At 39.8% G+C, this 17,888-nt stretch overlaps 2 protein-coding genes across 5 annotated transcripts in view; one reads left to right on the top strand and one right to left on the bottom strand.

The window, feature by feature from the left end:
• Positions 1–1,286: 1,286 nt before the first annotated feature.
• Positions 1,287–11,942, bottom strand: LOC308143299 (vesicular inhibitory amino acid transporter-like; the record flags this gene model as incomplete). The annotated part of the gene is made up of 8 exons (XM_080514038.1): positions 1,287–1,606; positions 2,994–3,156; positions 3,469–3,706; positions 4,272–4,474; positions 4,839–4,965; positions 5,321–5,457; positions 10,878–11,499; positions 11,839–11,942. 8 exons carry the CDS (start codon positions 11,940–11,942, stop codon positions 1,287–1,289), a joined length of 1,914 nt encoding a protein of 637 aa, XP_080370164.1.
• A 2,017-nt stretch (positions 11,943–13,959) lies between these two features.
• lama2 (laminin, alpha 2) overlaps positions 13,960–17,888 on the top strand; it is a 188,298-nt gene continuing 184,369 nt past the window's right edge. For all 4 annotated transcript variants that reach the window (XM_080513776.1, XM_080513775.1, XM_080513773.1 and 1 more), the window contains exon 1: positions 13,960–14,098. In XM_080513776.1, coding sequence (XP_080369902.1) covers positions 14,032–14,098 — 67 coding nt within the window. In that variant the 5' untranslated portion in view covers positions 13,960–14,031. The remainder of the gene's footprint in view (positions 14,099–17,888) is intronic.

Below are 17,888 nucleotides of genomic sequence, written 5' to 3'. Positions count from 1 at the left end.
ATGTTCATACGTTTAATTACCTCAGAGGCTAATTATTTAATAATCACAACAAAGATAAGGTTCACATATTTATATCAGACACATACATTTGGACAATAATGCTTCAAGACAAAAATAATTTTTCCCATCAACATTAAAGCTTCAAAAACAACATTGACTGCTACATTTATCTCATCTTCCAGCTAAAATTCAAGGTGTACTAAAAAAAAACAAAGTCCCATTGCAACACAACACTTTGCCTCCTATGAAACCAAAGTCCATGGCTTTCATTGTCTAACTACCTTTGTGACAATTTGTGACAAAAGGAAAAAAACAAACTCTTTTTTTCCATTCAGGGTCAGTAGCACTACTAGTTGTCTTTCAGTTCCTGTCACCACAACCAAAAGAGGAGATGTGTAGAGATTTACTTTAAACCCTTGCTGGCAGGTTAGAAAGAACCACACAAACATCACTGGTGAAGAATCCATAAGAAGCCCATAGAAAGTGGTCAAACTGACTTCTAGTGTTTATTAATGAGTAATCCTTAAAGTATAAACCATTTACCATACCATCAAAACATCAAAGCTTTACTACCGAGATGCAATGCTATTTACTTTATATATTCTACATTCTGCACAATATACAAAGAAAATTGTTATTCATGCAAGTAGTCACAAGGACCTTCTTGTGCATTATTCTTTTTTTTTTTTTTTTTTTAATCATATTCTTATTTTCCATAGGACATCTAACATGGGATGACAGAAAAGATTGGGGGGGGATCACTCGTGGCGTGTTTGTACACTTCATATATCGGTTTACCCAGAACTCTGTGAATTAGATTACCGGTAAGATTAATTGGCTTAATATACCATTTTGAAAAGAACCAAAATAATAAAATAAGGTGATATTGAGGTGATCCCAACATCGTATTTGGTACTCGAGCCAACAATTTTGTCTGTGCAATATTGACAGAATCAGCTATGACTTGCTATCCTGGCTATGACTGGTGCCAAAAAACTGCTTCACATATTTGTTACTTTATATATGGACGTTTGTAGATGTCCCAGCCAATCATAGGGTCGTATGATTTGTTGTCTGTCTTTTTTTTAAATATTATTATGAAAATGTTGGCAGACACACAGTACAGTAAAAATGTATATGGTACATTACTTTTTATTTCTCAGACACAACAAATTGAGCAGCGAAGCCGCGTGAGCCTTGACTGATTATTTTATCTTATTAAAGACTGAAGCGTGTTGCAGTTGTTTGATCAACTCAACCCACTGTGTTTGCTCCTCCTACAGACCTCACAGCAGTCTTCGCACTGAACAAATCAGCCCGGACACACTGCAGATGACCCCCAGACTCAGGATACCCACATCTATCAGCCGGCCCCTCACTGTCAGGCGCCCCCACTGCAGTCTGAGGTGAAACAGGCAGGGCAGTATAAGTGTCATGGCTGCCCCAGTCACGCTGCCTGTCAGTCCCATCAGCAAGGAGAACCTGGGCACCAGCAGGGCCAGTAGGTACGACGCCATCAACAGGGCGCCACGGACCACCAGTGCTGCGCGGGACACAGCTCCACCTCCGAGTTTGGAGTACGATGAGACAGCAGCATTTGAAGAGGCTGAAAAGACACGGGGCAGTTCATATTGACTGTGCAGGCGTGGCATGGTTTCATCAACTTCCAACTTATCTCATTTTTAAAAGTTGAAGTAGCAGATTGATGACACGTTTGCTTTCTAGAACACCTACTGAATTTCCTGGTCATTTCGAATGCCGACACAAATATCATCTCTGTCAATGTTTCTTAGTAAAAATCATTAACCCTTTCACAGCAAGATTCACTTTATTGTGAATTGCCAAACAAGTGTACAATGAGAGAGTGCTTCTTGATCTTCCTTCCAACTTCAACTTTCAATATATGTCAGTTCTCCAATATCACTGTCTGATTTTGACGGTTAGATTATAAATGTGAGACTCTCCAGTGAATCTTGTCTACTAAGGCAGTTCTGGGGGCCACAGTAATAACTAAAAAAAAAAAATCACAAAGCTGCATATCTCTGCCTTCTGGTGGGTTTTGAATTTGCTATATATTGTAAAAGGTACAGGAATGATGGATGTGGGGAGTATGTATAGCAGTCCTGTCAGTGGTGACAGGATAGTAATACACAAGCTGATAATTATGTATTCTGATTGTAAAAAAAAAAAAAAAAAAGCTTAGCATTATGAGTTTTGAAGAAATATGTAGAAATATGGACTCATAATTGCTTTAAGGGTTTCACTTTAAGAGCTGTCAGTGTGCTGGTGGTGGACCAACTTCCTTTAATCTTCCTATTTTGCCACTTGAAAGTTGTTCTTCACTCATCGCATCACGTAACGTAGCCCGATGACTTCATGTCTGTTGACAGTCAAGTCTAAAAAGTTTAAGATGGATTTGTTGACCGTCGACGCGGCTTATTTTTGACCTAATTTGTCAGGGTTGTTCTCGAGATTCATACATTATTCATTTCAGGTAAATGCTTCTTAATCTGGGTCTCATTGATCAAACCATCTCTAAATCAACAGATTCTGCACCTAAAAACTTGGGATGTGATCAACAGCTTTAAGCCTTATTTTTATCAGCAGTGTAATCATGCTCTATTCCCTGATAGAGCCTCCCTTCAACTGATTCATTCCCAGCTGGACAGTGTCCGTAACACATGCTTTATTGCTCACAACCTCGAGGGCGATTGAAGGGCAACTTCACAGCATAAGGAAGTAAAAATTGAACTTCACTTTTATGGAGCAGAAGGAGTTTGAATGGGATGGACCTCCACTTACAGCAGTAACTTTGCTCTTGCTCCACAGACAGGAAATGTGTGAAGAAGCCTATCACACATCAAGCGCTCCAAATTAAACTTCTCCATTTTCAGCCGCGGAACTAATGAACGATTGAATTGATGCTTGACTTATCGTTACTTGGGTTTGAATCGGAGATTGGGGTGTGCGAAGGGTTTTGCTGTGCATGTCACCTCTGAGCACGCAGGTCTGCAGGATTTCAGCGGCAGAGTAGAAGGGCAGAGGGTAGGACAGTAGGGCTTTAGCCAGTAGACACAGGTTGACAAGAGGTCGAATGTCAGAGGGCAGGTTGTCGGTGATGACCTCTTTGGTTTCTGCCCCCCAGGTCACCACGGCCTAAAGAAAGAAATAGTCAATATGATGAATCAATCCTTCGCTCTCTTTGTGTTTCCCTTTTCCATCCCTGAATTAGACTTCCTGTTGTCGAGAAGTCAAACCAAATACAGACTCTCCTTTTTGTACTTCTGTTGCTTTTGGTATTCAAATAAACTTTGAAATGATGACGCTGTAAAACCTGGATAGCCACCATCTCATGCTCACATGTCATTGTAACAGCACAGATCAGCTTCATGTGTTTTAGTTGCATTTGAGCATTATTGTTTTTTTTGAAGGAGGGCCAAGTTCAATTTTCACACAGTTGTGACTAACCAGTAGTGAAAACATAGTTTTCATGACACACGCAGCTCCGTGGGTCCATCCCAGCATGACATTAAACTGCCCCCTGTCTTCCATACTGCCCTCCAGTGGAGGGAGGAAGATCTGTGAGGTATAGGAGAAGATGATGACGCCCACTGAGACGATGAAGTCCTCCGGTTCCACAGATAGAGACAAAATGGACCACGACCAGCCACTGGCTTGACTCAGACAGTACAACATGACCAGCAGACTGTCAAAAGGAGAAAACAAAAAACAGATCAGAAAAAGTTATACTTGTGAACCTACTCTAAAACTGTAATATGTGCATGTAACACTCAGCCAAAGACTCAATTATCTGTATGTACTGCGCTGGAGTTACAATAATTCAATAGATGAAAACCCAGTGAAACAGTGAAAACCCAAATCAAATCTATGCGCGAGTCTTGAATTACCAGAAAGTGAACTTTTTAGGTCGTGTGTGTGTGCACGAGACCCAATGTCCCCCCAAAGAACTAATAGATTAGACAGCTGTCATAACTCCAGCAGCCGGATTTTCTTTCTTCTCCTACACAGCTCAGGGTTTTTTCTCTCATGTAAGACACCTGGCATTGGAAATAAATCAAACCACCAGTAACAGTATTGTGAAGCAGGAAAGAGAAGACAGACTAACCGGCAGCAGCTGTAACGCATTCACAAGAGGGCGAATGAGTGTGCTTTACATTGATTTGTGGAAAAAAAAAACAAACAGATTGTTGAGTTCTTCAAGTGAGGCTTGTTAGCGTTTGTGAAAGCGCTGCTTGTTTTCAATCCATCACCTGATCAGTATGTGAGCAAGCGAGCAGAGTAGGCTGAGAGTGGAGACTGGTCTGAGATCAGTCAACAGGAGACAGGGCAGGAGAAACACCAGAGACACCAACGAACACACTGATCGAGGCACCGCTAGCCCAGACAGACTGTCGGATAGCAGACTGGTGGAGACCAGTAGGTACAGGGTACAGGTCATCAAGAGTTCAATAACCTGGGACAGTAAAAAGAGATTAGCCCAAACATGTACTTTATATATGGAACATCAGTTTACCCAGACTGTTAATGCCCATGTTATACACTGTGAGGATGATCTACATAAGTCAGGCAGACTGTAGAAATTAAGTTTTATTTAGTGTAATGACTCAAGGAGTGATGTAATTTCTTCGGTTCCCGGTGCAATAAAGGTTCTGCCTGAATCAAAAACAATACGCTCAAATGTGACAGTACTTTAAGAATCTGCCACAAACGTGGAAAACGCTTTCATCTGTCGTTCTGAAGAAACAGTTTGAAGACTCGATTTATACATGTGCAAAGGGATGTGCAGAATAAAGAACAAGCGTGTATGAATGTGCTACCTGAGCGATATTAACCATCCATCCGCCCAATCCCAACCAGTTTGGCCACAGTCCCTTGCAGCAGGCCTCCATGATGTCCTGGTAGCTGTGTCGGACACGGACCTTTGACACCCAGCTGGATCCTTCACTGAAATATAAGAACAATGTTTCACAATTTTAATGATAAGGTGGCACATAAGTCAGTCTTGCACATGAGCCAGTATTAAATTGCAGATTATATGAAGAACCTATGTATTTAAAATTGTAAAAAGTGAGTTTATAATGTTCTATTGAAACAAAGCAAAATATGTTAGAATGACTGTGTTATTTGAATGAATATTCACCATTACTACTAACACAAGATGTAGTAAAAAATACAGGAAAACAGGTTCAGTTTCAGACTTGCTGGACACTGCACTGAGTGGTGTTTTCCAATATCATATTGATAAGAATTTATAATATAGTGAACCAATCAACACCAAAGAATATGTTAGAAAGCCCACCTTTGCTCATCCTCATACAAACAGTCCACCAGGATCCTTCCAGTGTGGTTACAGACCCATGCAGACACAATCAGCAGGACAAGACCCACGTAACCCGACTGGACCAGAGCAAAAGGCAGACCCAACACAAAGATGCCCTTGGAAAGGTTGAGAAGAGAAAGAGTGAATGATATAATATAGGTTTAACGAGTGAAAGAAATTAAATATTGAGAATGCATGCCATCACTACCTAAATGTCTTCTTGTTCTACCAGTGTGTTTTGCCACGTCAAAACAAAGAGACAATATTTTTATCTTTTGAATTCTTTTGCCTTGCATCCGTCCATGTTTTTTTAATTCACCTACATATATGGAACTTAGATTTGCAGTCATCTGGAGCCAATCGAAGCTGAACCAATTCACCACAGGACTAACTGAGATCCAGACAAATTTCTACACAGGTCTTTGGACTGAGGAAGTCAGACTATCCAGATTAAACCAATGTCCACACAGAGACAACATTTCTCATTTCTCATAGAAAGGCTCTGAAGGCTGGAATCGTATCTAAACAAGTGTAAGATATAGAACCCAATGGCGCCTGACCATGGAAGCTTTGAATGTGACTGTTCATGTGTATTACATGTGGATTAAACTGGATAATCAGTAAAGCAATAATCTGAGTACAATTCGATTCTTATAAGGGTCAAATAACCAATTTTTAGTCAGGTAAAGTAATTTATATTATGAGATCTGAAAAATGAGAAAGTATAGTACCTCTAATCAATATGAAAACTGGACAGAAAACTGTCTCTGCAGATGTTGGATATCCATCATATGATGAGTATTTCCCAATAGTTAGCTGATTTACATGACAAATTTTCAGTTTCAAAGCAAAAACTGAACTAAAACTAAAATATGGAGAAGGTGAAAATGACAGTGACAATAATACAATTGTGGCAGAAATAAAATGTTACAGCTTTGTATAAAAAAGAAACATTCAAACTGGATGAACATATGGAGGCATGATAGTACATACTAAACCATCAAATCGGGCTGCATTAGTCAGAGTCAATGCAGGATAGTCAACACACTGTGCATTCAAATTGAGTAAATAAATGAGCAAAATGTAGAAATAAAAAACAATGAATAAGGGTGGCTTGAGGAGGTTAAAAAAAAAAGAGAAAAGAGATGAAGGGGCTGTTCATGGATGGATGATGAGGAGGCGAGAGGAGAGGTTTGGCGCTGTGCCTGGAGAGTCTGAGGATGCAGGAGACCAGCAGGAGCAGAAGGAAGAGGAGAGTCAAGCTCTGGCCCGTCACCAAGGGAAAATCTCAGTGACTGCCAGAGATGGAGAAAGAGAGGGAGAGAGAGAGAGAGAAGAGGAAGAGGGGGGAATGGAGGTGAAAGTGGGAGACAAGAAACGAGAGGAGGAGCGCAAGACGGGGAAGAGGTGGAAGGAAGTAGAGGTGTGTCTGCTCCTTGCTTGAGAGCACGAGGTGGGATGATGGGAGATCAGAGGAGACAACATGCTACTTTGATGGAGTCGCTGTGTTTTCGAACGTTGGAACATGGAGATACGCAGACTCACCGAGAGCCATGGAACCACATCATAGATGGCAGACACAAGCACGCAGTGTGCGGACGCATAAGCAGATGAGCACACATTCTCCCTCTTTCAAGCTACGGTTTGGTAACTGATGTCTGTTCGGCATATGTTGATGGAGCTTTGATGTGCAAAATGGAGTTGCTGGGGGATGAAAGCAGTTTGAGGGAAAACCGACGCTCAAGTATCTTGATTTCATCTCCCACCCTCTCGCTTTCTCTCGTGCCGCGTTTCGCTTTCTGTCTGTGTTTTTGCCAACTAATTCCTCATTGGCTCCTGTGGGCTCAACCTGAAGCCGTTCCCGATCAAAAAAAATAAATAAATTGTACAATAAGAGAAGAAACAAAGTACCTGATTGGTGTGCGAAAAGATAAATATGCCTTAATTAGACAGCCAGACAAGACTTGTTCTTATCTACTTATTTTGGACAGATTAAACAAGCACATCTGCGCTTTTCCATTTTGTCAAACATTCGGCATTGGCTACCTGGCACATGCTGAAAAAGAAGATTATTGTGGATCACTCATTCCTCCTCCCTCCTCGATTTCCACGTGCAAGAATTCATCTGCTGCCCTTCAGGTCATGTCTGATATTTTATGCAAGCACATGCCTTGTTCACAAAAAAATGACAGAGGACTGCCTCTGCTCACTATGTGGGGATTAGATGAAGCAGACTTGAGCTGGAACAGACAGGTTTGACATTTAGATAACAGAAATGCCCCCCTACTCCTCCCCCTTTATCTTTAGCCAACGAAGTCCTATTCCTGAATTTTATGGAGAAAAAAAAATCTTTTCTCTAAATTCAATGAAATCTTTAATGTATATACTTAGTTTCTGTACTTATTTGAAATGACTCTTCTCAAAATATGAACTAATAATGCAATTTGATCAGGAGGAGGAAGTGATCTGGTATGTGCTGAATCCTTCATTTGAAGCGGTGTACAAGCTCCATATTACTGCATCTGGATCAGTGGAGGTGTTTCGCAGATTGGAGGCAACTGATCTCCAGTCAGTTGAGATGTTACAGAGATTCCTTAAGACAAGACACATGTCAAACATGTTTATAACCTTATACTTCCTAAAAGAATAAAACTTGACTACATTATTAAAGTCATTTGCTTTGATACAATTCTTATACAGTATATCATTTATATTCTAAACTTCTCTAAACATTTGTTACCAAGTATATTTTGGTTTCCTTGCTGAAATTATAGTTAAAATATTTAATAAAAACTAAAGACTTGAACAATTTACAAAGATTAGAACAACTGGCTTGATAATCGGTAAATTTATGTATAGATTAAGTCTGATTGCCTACTGTACATAGCAATCTGTTTCTATTCTGAGACATTGACAAGGTACCATTGGGTGATCTTGTGAAACGTCTAAAGTTAATATAAAATAAATTATTGAAATGTTATCTTTAAACATTTAACAACATCACCTAAATATTCTTGTGTAATCTGTTACACATAAAGTTCTGTGAGCTTGTTCGTGTTTACAGTGCAACTATATTTTCAGATGTAAAAATGTGATTGATAAAGAAAATGAAATTACAGAATATTATAAAGTAGATATTGATTCTCTTCCACTTTCAGTTCAGCTTGAAGCTGGATCTTGCGGCTGTCGGCATTCTAAAACAAAAACAGGGTCATTTTTTTTTTCAATCTCCCGCGGCTTGGGTTTGATTTGAAATTCACAATCTTCCCTGAGCTTGAATTTTCTATGCAGTTTCAAATGAAATGCCACATGTAAACAGGGACTTCCTCACTCAAAGACGATTAAATTAATACAAGTCCTGCTTTGGCCCCTCAATATACAGCTGGAGCTTCCTCATTAGCAATCAGGTTGGAAATCAAACTGAGATTCACAACATTCCCAAGTTGGGAGCCTAGAGAACTGCAGTACTTCTTTTTTTTTTTTTTTTTGGCAGCAAAGATACTATCTAATAAAAACTTTATTGAGCTGGCAGACAGACATTTGTATTGGCACCAATACACTGTCACAGAAAAATACATATTTTCTTTAAAGCCTTGATGGGAAATAAAATTGCTGCTATTTTTTTAAAATTCATGTGACATCTATTGGCTGAACAAGAAGATTTCTAATTATTGCATAGATACATTCTAAATCTTTTAATGTTTTTTTTTGTAATTCTGCATTACAGTTGCAGATTTTGAACTGTTTGATACCTTATCCTGACCTCTTGGTAAAAGAATACAGAGCAGTTTTGTGGATCATCTGTAACGACTGCTGATTAAAGTGTGGTACAGATAATGACTACCCTATAAAATATTAACAAACCAACGTCAGCTCTAAAACAGCTCATAAAAATTTAGCGCCCTTTCAAAAAAAAGACATAAATGCAGCACCGAAAAATAGGGGTTAAATAAAAACTGCTGAAATTACAGTGTGGCTGGAAGCATTGTAGTCACAAAAGCTCAGAAAAATAACTATTTTGAACTGTACCGTATTTATCAGCGTTCCACTTTTCGATAGAAACCAAGTTTCTCCGCCTCATCTGGCACAGAATCTCATTCTCAAAAGAATGATTGCAATGAAAAAAAAAATCCTGGCAATGGCATAGATACACCAAAATAAACAAACCAAGTGCATTCAGTGCTTGTTTTTGTCGACAATAATTCATGTTCTGCAATATGTATATATGTTCAGACAACAGTATCAGCAGTGATTAAATCTGCCTGTTTACTCAAGTGGACTCTAAAAGCATGTAAATTTGCTCGCGTTTCGAAACATGTATGCATATATACCGGTACGCACGTGTGTGTGTGTGTGTGTGTGTGCCTGCGTGCGTGAATGCATACATTGTATTAATGCCCTGATGTCATAATGTATTCTCTACAGACCTGGTGACACTGTTCAATTACACCACAGTTATTTAGTGAAAGAACATATTTACATGAACACAGTAGTTGAATATGGCTGAACATTTACAGCATAATACGCTATTAGTATTACTGCCACAAGGACACTGTGTGACCGGCAGATTTTAATTTGAAAACAAAAAAAAAACAAAGAAAGAAAGAAAAAAAAAAGATTTGATTTGCACCTAATTTGATTATGAAGACTGTGGCGCGCCTGAGAGAGCACAAAGCATTGTTTAGGAATATGAACACACAATGAAGGCAAATTAAATAACCTACTTAATGCTTTCTGAATGCGGTGCTGCAGCTGAACAGCTAAACTGTTGGCATTTAGATTCCACATTCAAGAGCAGGGAGAGACAAACACAAAAAGGAGGACCAACATACTAAAATTGAAACCAGAAATAATGGATTTACAACCGTAATTACCACAACCTATGTTATCAGAAAACCAACGTGAGACATTTGTGGAAAGAACTGCTTGAAAGTTATTGGGAAGTAGCAATGAAATAACCACTGATGATTAAACATACAAAAGGTTTCACTTGAGTTTAATAATGACATGATGTCCTTAATGTGTTTGTAACATCGCTGGGAATAAAGTGTATGATGTGCCTCTTTCATTATAACGTCAAAGATATCGCTGGTCAAATAGCAAAACCTCCTAAGAAAATGCTGCATTCTTGATTCTAAAGAGGTAACAATATAGGACGCTGTCTGAAACTGGGGTACATTTGGGATGAATTTTAAACCCCCCCCAAGGTACAATTCAAAATAATAATAAAAAGAGAGTTCATTATTTGACATCAAGGGAACTGTGTACCAAAGTCTTAAAGAAGAATTAAAGGTTTGAATTAGGAAGAAATAACAGACCTTTTAACATTGGCAAAGTGTGTGCCCATGTTTTAGTTTACATTTTTGAGTACCTGTATTATTAGTACATGAAAAAGACGTGTTTTGATTTTTAATGGCTCTTAAACAGAACACGGCTGCAACCACTGAAGCAGCACCAGTAAATTCCTATTTATCAAAATTTTATTTGAATATATGAAACCCTGTCCAACCATGCACATGAGCTGTAGTAATTCTACCTGTATAGCGTTTGTGACGTTCCAGCCGGCCTCCCAGGCGGTGATAGTTGGGGAATCATTCAGACGTGCGGTGGCTCTACAAGAACTCAGAACTGGAGAAGCCAGACTGATGTTCACTCTCTCTTTTTCAAGGTTTTTACAGTGTGGCGCAGCCACTTCCACTGTTTCTTCTTTCTTGTTTCTACTTTGTCCTTCCACGTCGCCTCTCTGAGGCCTATAGGACCGTCTCTCCTTGCTGAAACTTGGGTTGCCTTCCATTTGTGTCACATGAGATCTTTCTCTGCCACTATTCCTGGTGGTTTTGGTGAAAGGGGAGTCCGGAGCAGAGGTGACAGCTGATGTTATGGTGATGATCTTATTTCGAGAGGAGTCGAAAGTCGCCCTGGTTTCTTTGAAAGCTGCTCTGTCCTGCCGAGAGGCGCTGGTGGGTGGCGCCGTGCCAGGAAGTGGTTTCTCCAGATCATCTCCGTTTTCATTTGTTCTGTTTCTTCCGCCGTCCCCAAAATATGTATTGTTTTTACTTGACATGCTGTCAACGGGAAGTCTGTGGTTTTCGCGATAAACTCTGTTAAGCTCGTCACTCTGGGTCAGAACCAGCATCTCCTCATCTTCTTGAAGAAACCTGCGGATGAAGAAACTTGAGTTTTTCAGTGTTTGTACCATCATCAAGCTCCACCATTAAGTTTATGTTCTCATAAAGAAGTTCACAGTCAAACCTTCTATATTTAATGGAATCATGGAATTGTTCCTGTGCATGAGAATATACATGTAATTACACGTGTCAATCAACTTTGATTCTCCTGTAAACCCAACTAAGGATGCAATAATAAGCAGTACAGTAAAGAAAGAGCAAACTGCTCATTTCACCTTGGAAGCTGAAAACCAACTGTCATACAATGTTTATCTCGATTTCAATACACAATTAAAATCCATACCTTAGTCAACTTCTGATTTGACTCACCTCGTTGTCCAGCCCAGGTGGAGTCTGGATGCAGCCCAACCCAACAAAGACCCAGCAGCACTCCAGGGCTGCCGGGAGCGCCGAGCCCAGTGAGGAGAGCCCATCTTCAGCCTTTTGTGCCTGCACGGTCAGCCTCTTTGCCCCTGGAAGGTTTTCGGGGTCTGGAAGAACTCAACTGACACTGGACACAAGCACAACAACTCTCACCCACTGAGTGTTGGCCCACCAAATCACCACTCACATTCACAGTAACACTGGCACATCTGCATAAATACCCACAATGCAGGTGTGTGAAGTGACTGACAAGTCGGTGAGCTGTAACATTATAATGTGGCAGTGTTTTCAGCTGTGCGGGAATAAACATTTATAATGGCTCACACATAAGTACACTCTGGAGAGGAGGCTGTGCTGGGTAACAATGAATTCACTACCTTTTTGTGAAAGAAAACAAGGACATTATTTCATCTCTTCTCATTTCCCTCATCTCTTCTCTTAAAATAAATGATCAGTCATGTAATTGAGAAAAAAGAAAAGAAAAAAATAAATTTGCCTAATATGGTAATAATGTGTTGCCGAATGCAGTGAATATGATATGTTGGTGTGTAAGAACATCCAAGAGAAATAACTTTCACAGCTTAAAGCTACTTTGCTGGGACTGAAAGTTCACAGATGAAAGTTATTCCAGTAGACACAGCCCACACATCGTTGCCCTTCATTTGCCATCTTCTGTAGTGCATCCAGCTGCGCTTTAATGAGTGGTAGTGCCCTGTTCTGCCCCAGAGTGTGGTGAGTTGTGCAGGGCAGCAGGAGGAGCCATTGAACAGAAGTGCATTTAATGGCTTGTGCTCAGCTGGACCAAAAACTTTTCCTCACTCTGTTGTGTTCTGCCTGAGCACCATTACTTCTTTTGAACTCCACCTACTACCCATTATCCTATTTTTAAATACTGTCTTTGCTGTTAGTTGTGGTTGATAAAACACTTTCTATTTTGGATTTATATCTTGTTTTTAAAACAAGGCTGTTGCCTATATATGTGAAGTAAAACAGTGATCTTATGGCCGACCACTGCAGTGTTAGTAAGTTTCCATTTACAGAAGCATTTTACAGTATTACAGAAGAATCCCTTAATAATTCTTCTCATAAACATGTAGATGTTAGGTGACAAATGACTGAAGTTGCAGTGTTTGTGGTGCTTTAAATCTTTAATGCCACAATAAAATACATTATTCCTTTGATTTGTTGTAAGGATATGTAATAATTCCCATTGATCATCTTTTAATAACATAAATTCTTAAAACTGGTGTGTTTGTATAAACTGTTGTGAATTGTATGAGCAATCGCCTGGAGTTAGTTGTGTGAGTTTTACTCTGGATGTGTGTGGGTTTACTGAGATTGTTTAATGTATTTATTTGATGTGTCTGCTAATGAGGAAGTTCAAAACACAGGCAGTAGTGTAGGTATGTATTTTATTATGCAGGAAGGGAAAGGCCACCAACTGAAAATAATTAATTGATTTTATTATTATTTAGACATGTTATAATTGTGACTTGAAGCTCAGACTGACCAGAAGCAAAAAAAAGAGAGAAGTTTATAAACCAGAGGGAGAATTCACAATATTTTAAATAACATGATCCTGACCACTATGCACTAAAAAACAAACAAACAAACAAACAAACAAAAACACATTTGATGATCACTGATTCTCCAAGAGCTCGCCGAGATGGAAATGTGAAACTGGGGTGTTATTTAAAAAGAGAAAAGAAAGAAAGAAAGAAAGAAAAAAAAGAAAGAAAAAATAGCACATGATAATTTTTGTTTGAATTTATTCACAAAAAAAAGAAAGACAAAGAAGAAAAGCGAGAGACTTTATAGCCAACTGATGTTTTTGATAGTGATTTAAAGGAAGTCCTGAAGAAAAGTATAAGACACCATGCGTAAAGACGCATGGACCCGGACTCGAACCCGCAACCAGAAGCTCTACACTCTGGGTGAACTGGTTGCCTGCTGCACTCCAACCCCCCAAAGGACCAGCTCGAGGAGGAGGAGAGACGTGAGCAAGAGGAGGAGGGGAAGAGAGTTTGCATCAACTTGTGTGAAACTTTCCTCCGACATTCAACTCCACAGTGAGCCGCGTGAGAGGACGGCGCTGAGCCCAGCGCGCGCTCACTTCAATATTCGAGCAGATCGGACGAAATGAAGCGACTCGTGCTCGTGTTTACCAGCGCGCTGCTCTGGCTGCAGTGCCATGGCCAGCAGAGAGGTGAGTCCTCAAAGAAGCGACTCATATCTCCTCATTATTACCTGATCGGGGCGCAGCTGTGCGTAAAGTTACTCAGAGATCACTTTGTACGATTTATACCTTCACCTGCTTTCTTTAACAACAGAGGAGATGGTTTGGAGTCAGATTTGGCCTGCTTGATCTGTTACTTGGTAATGATTTTGGAAGAAACGAACTGCTGAAGTCAGATACGAGATCTGTTGTTATTTATAGACTCATAAATTAAATTAAGTGCTTTGAACTTTGGCAGTCATATATCACTCGACTTGCTGTTTGTCCTCTGTGTGTCTGAGTCACAGCAGTTAAAAGCGTTCAGTGAGCTCTTCTTGAAACTCCATGTGTTGTCTGTGTGAATAAGTAAAAAGTGAAAGAAGCTCTCAGTTTTTTTTTTCTTTTTGAAAATTTATATTTTTTACTTTACATGTCTTATACCAAAGTACGTATCTTTTTTTTTTTTTTCAAATGGAGTTTGTGCACTCTATGTATGACAGTCCTTTGGTCACTTGGTCACATTTGAACTTTTTACCCCGTAAAAGAAAAAAAAACAACAACATTTTGCCCAACCTTTTAACCACCACTTCCCCCCCCCCAAGGCACACATCTGATTATTGGGTGGTTTCGTGTTTAGGAAAACCATTATGTCTCCAAAAAACACTATTAGTAATAGTCACACATATGAACTCAGCTTTGCTTGTCCAAATCACAAAAAAACCTTGCTTTGTTTTTGCCTTTTCACCCACATTCATTGTTTTCTCCTGCTGCCAGTACTTTTACCTATATTTGCAATATTTTTTATTTATTAATTTTTTTGGTATGTCCTAAATGTCTCTTAAAGTTGTCTTTTTAAACAGCAGACACAAAGACCCAACACTCAGTCACATTGTAAGACTTTTCAGAAGTCTGCTTTTCAGAAGTCTGTGAATCACCTTGAATCTTGATGCTTTATCATCAGGAGCACGACTCTCAGTCAAAGGGTTCAATGCAGGAATTTCTCGGTGAGCCAGGTCAAAAAACCCTGAAGTCACTGGCATCTTGAAATTAGGCTTGAAATTAGGCTTTCTGTATTAACTGAGTGTGTCTTCATGTGGAAGGCACACTTTTTTTAATTACTGGCAACAATGTCAGAGCCATGATTGATGTATGATAATGTGAAAAGAGCCAAAGGTGTTCTGAATCACTGTCTCCAGGAAGTGATACGAGCTCCAGTGTTATTTCTTCTACAGTCTCATGATAAACTAGCTGGTCTGAACATGTGATGCAGGAAAAATAATACCAAAAAGGAGAAAAAGGTAGTGTTAGGAGAAGTCTGTTGAGGGCATTATGACCGCTAGCTTAATGTCAGTAGGATGGAAAAGTACTTATTTTGATTGTAGGATGTTTGAGCAAGGTCTCCTTTATTCCTTTGAATAACATGTAAAAGCATGGATTTCTGTTGGGAATGAAACAATCACAGAGGGATATCTGAAAGTTGCATATTGTCTTGAGAAGTTTGAATGCACAATTGACAATCAAGAAGAACATTTCTCTCATATACCGAAATTATGATTGAAATATGAAAGTCACCAAATTGTCCTGAAGTAGCTGAGAGCCGATGCCACTCGGTATACTGTTTGTTAGAATCACGTTTTGTCTGATCGCAGGTGACTCCGACATTACAACAAATTCCGCCGTGAAAGGCACTCGAGGAGGAGACGCGGCTTCTTTAAGTGGCGTATTTGCAGACTTGTGGAAGATTAATTTATGTGCAGCGTGCGTGCTGGGGCCGTGACATAGTCAACAATGAAAAATGAGCAGCGAAACCCTCGAGCAGAGACGTGGGATTGACAGCTGAGACAAAACCAATATTACATGGCACACAACAAGAGTCAAAATATTCTCACAAGTGCTGACTCTTGATTTGTATAGTTGCTGAGTACATTGTCCAACTGAATAGAGTTTGTGTGCGTACGTGCGTCTGGTGAAGGTTGGATGATTTTTTTCCCATGAAAGATATGGCGCATCTATCGCTCGCCATTGCTTTTCTTTCCCAGTTTATCTGTGAGAAGCATCTCCAAGTCGCATTTGATCCAGGAGGGCTCGGGACCTCCTGCGGAGGGGAGAGGGAGGCGCTGCCTTCAAGATGCCTTTCTGCATACTGCTTATGTGTTTGAGAGAGAAAGTGAGTGAGTGGAGGAGGGCAGGAGAGGCCATCTGCGTTAGGAGCCTCATTACCGGGCGTGTCAACCAGGCATGCTCTCGATCAGCAACGGAGCTCAGAGAAACACCGGGAGATAATCGGGGGGAGGAAAAGGAGAACGGGGAGGAAGGGAGGGTGCGTTCAAGAGTTATTAGGCATCGGAAGAGACGTCAGTGATAGGAGGAAGATGGATGTAACATGTAGACGGAGGGATCAGAGGACATAAGAGAGAGGATGAGGTTAAAGCACAAGGTGGTGAATGAGCAGAAGGGAACACAAACACAAACTTTAAATGGAGGTTTTAAAATGGTTTCTTCCGAATCAAATCGAGTTCGCGTGTTGGCTGTCCCGGTAGGAATTGGATCAAGAAAGCCCACATTTTCACTGATATCGGTTGAGGTGAGGTCACTGATGCGCCACAGTGCAGGACACTTGTCAGACTGCAGTGAACCAGTTGGATCGGTGTCTCAGGTGGAATGAAATTCCAGTATATAGGATAACTCTTCAATTCCATGGCTTATTTTCATCTTTATATGAGAGGTGTTTCACATTTGTCTGTGTGTGTCTGACGGATTTAACGTTGGTAGGAAGCAGTTGGTCGTGTATCATTCATGAATTTTCAGTTTCGGAAATTGAAATGTGTCTCCCATTGTTTGCTTGTTGAGTTGTTTTCATTACCCTCTGGTTGAGATGTTATACAATCTGCACACATCAAAATCAGAGTCTTACATGTGTAAGAAACCACCACCGCGTTCCAAAACAACATTAGTTGTTTTATATATTGTAGTGGTTAGTTCTCTGGTCTCAGACTGAGACAGTTCTTAGACTGAGTTTGGAAAGGGCTTGAAACGTATCTTTGTGGAGTCTGCATGTCCTTTCTGTGTTTGTGTGGGGTTGAAGTTGAACAGTTGAAGTTGGATGGAACAGGAGTTTGATGGATGAATACATTGTCTACCCCTTTATAATTGTGGCCCCTTCACTGTACATCTTAATATCCTGGAGGCAAGATAGTTTCTGAAATTCAACACTTATGCACATTTTTAGAAATAGGATATTTTTCATACATTATCTAAGTCAATGGACAGAGAGACTTATCCAAATGTGACCAACTCTGCAGCCACGTCACTAAAACAGCCATCTAACGACATCTAACAACAGAAACCACCAGAAAAACATGTGACCAAATTTTCAAGACCGTAGACAGTTGAATCTTGCATTTACAACATTTACAAATATTGAAATATAACACCCAGACTGACACTGCTGTACTGACATCATTCAGAGTGGCAGTTACCTCTGTCAAAAAAAAAAAACCTCACAAAGAGGAAACAAAACACATAAATAAGTGCACTGGTGTATGAGAGGCATTTATTTATTCAATCTTTATTTCACCAAAATGTGAAAAGAAGTTTGTTACAGTCCGTCATGACTGTTCTGTTGAACACTCGTCTAAAGAACCTAAATTTCAATGCACACAACATTTTAATGGTCTAATATCTTTCCATTAGAGTGCATTCAATCTAAAGAGACAAAAAGCCTAAACAATAAAGGCTATTTTTCTTATTTGTAAAACAAAAAAATGTTTTCTTCAAAGTA

The sequence above is a fragment of the Blennius ocellaris genome (assembly GCF_963422515.1).
Source record: "Blennius ocellaris genome assembly, chromosome: 18".
NCBI lineage: Eukaryota > Metazoa > Chordata > Actinopteri > Blenniiformes > Blenniidae > Blennius > Blennius ocellaris.
This window is presented reverse-complemented; position numbering and strand designations above follow the sequence as displayed.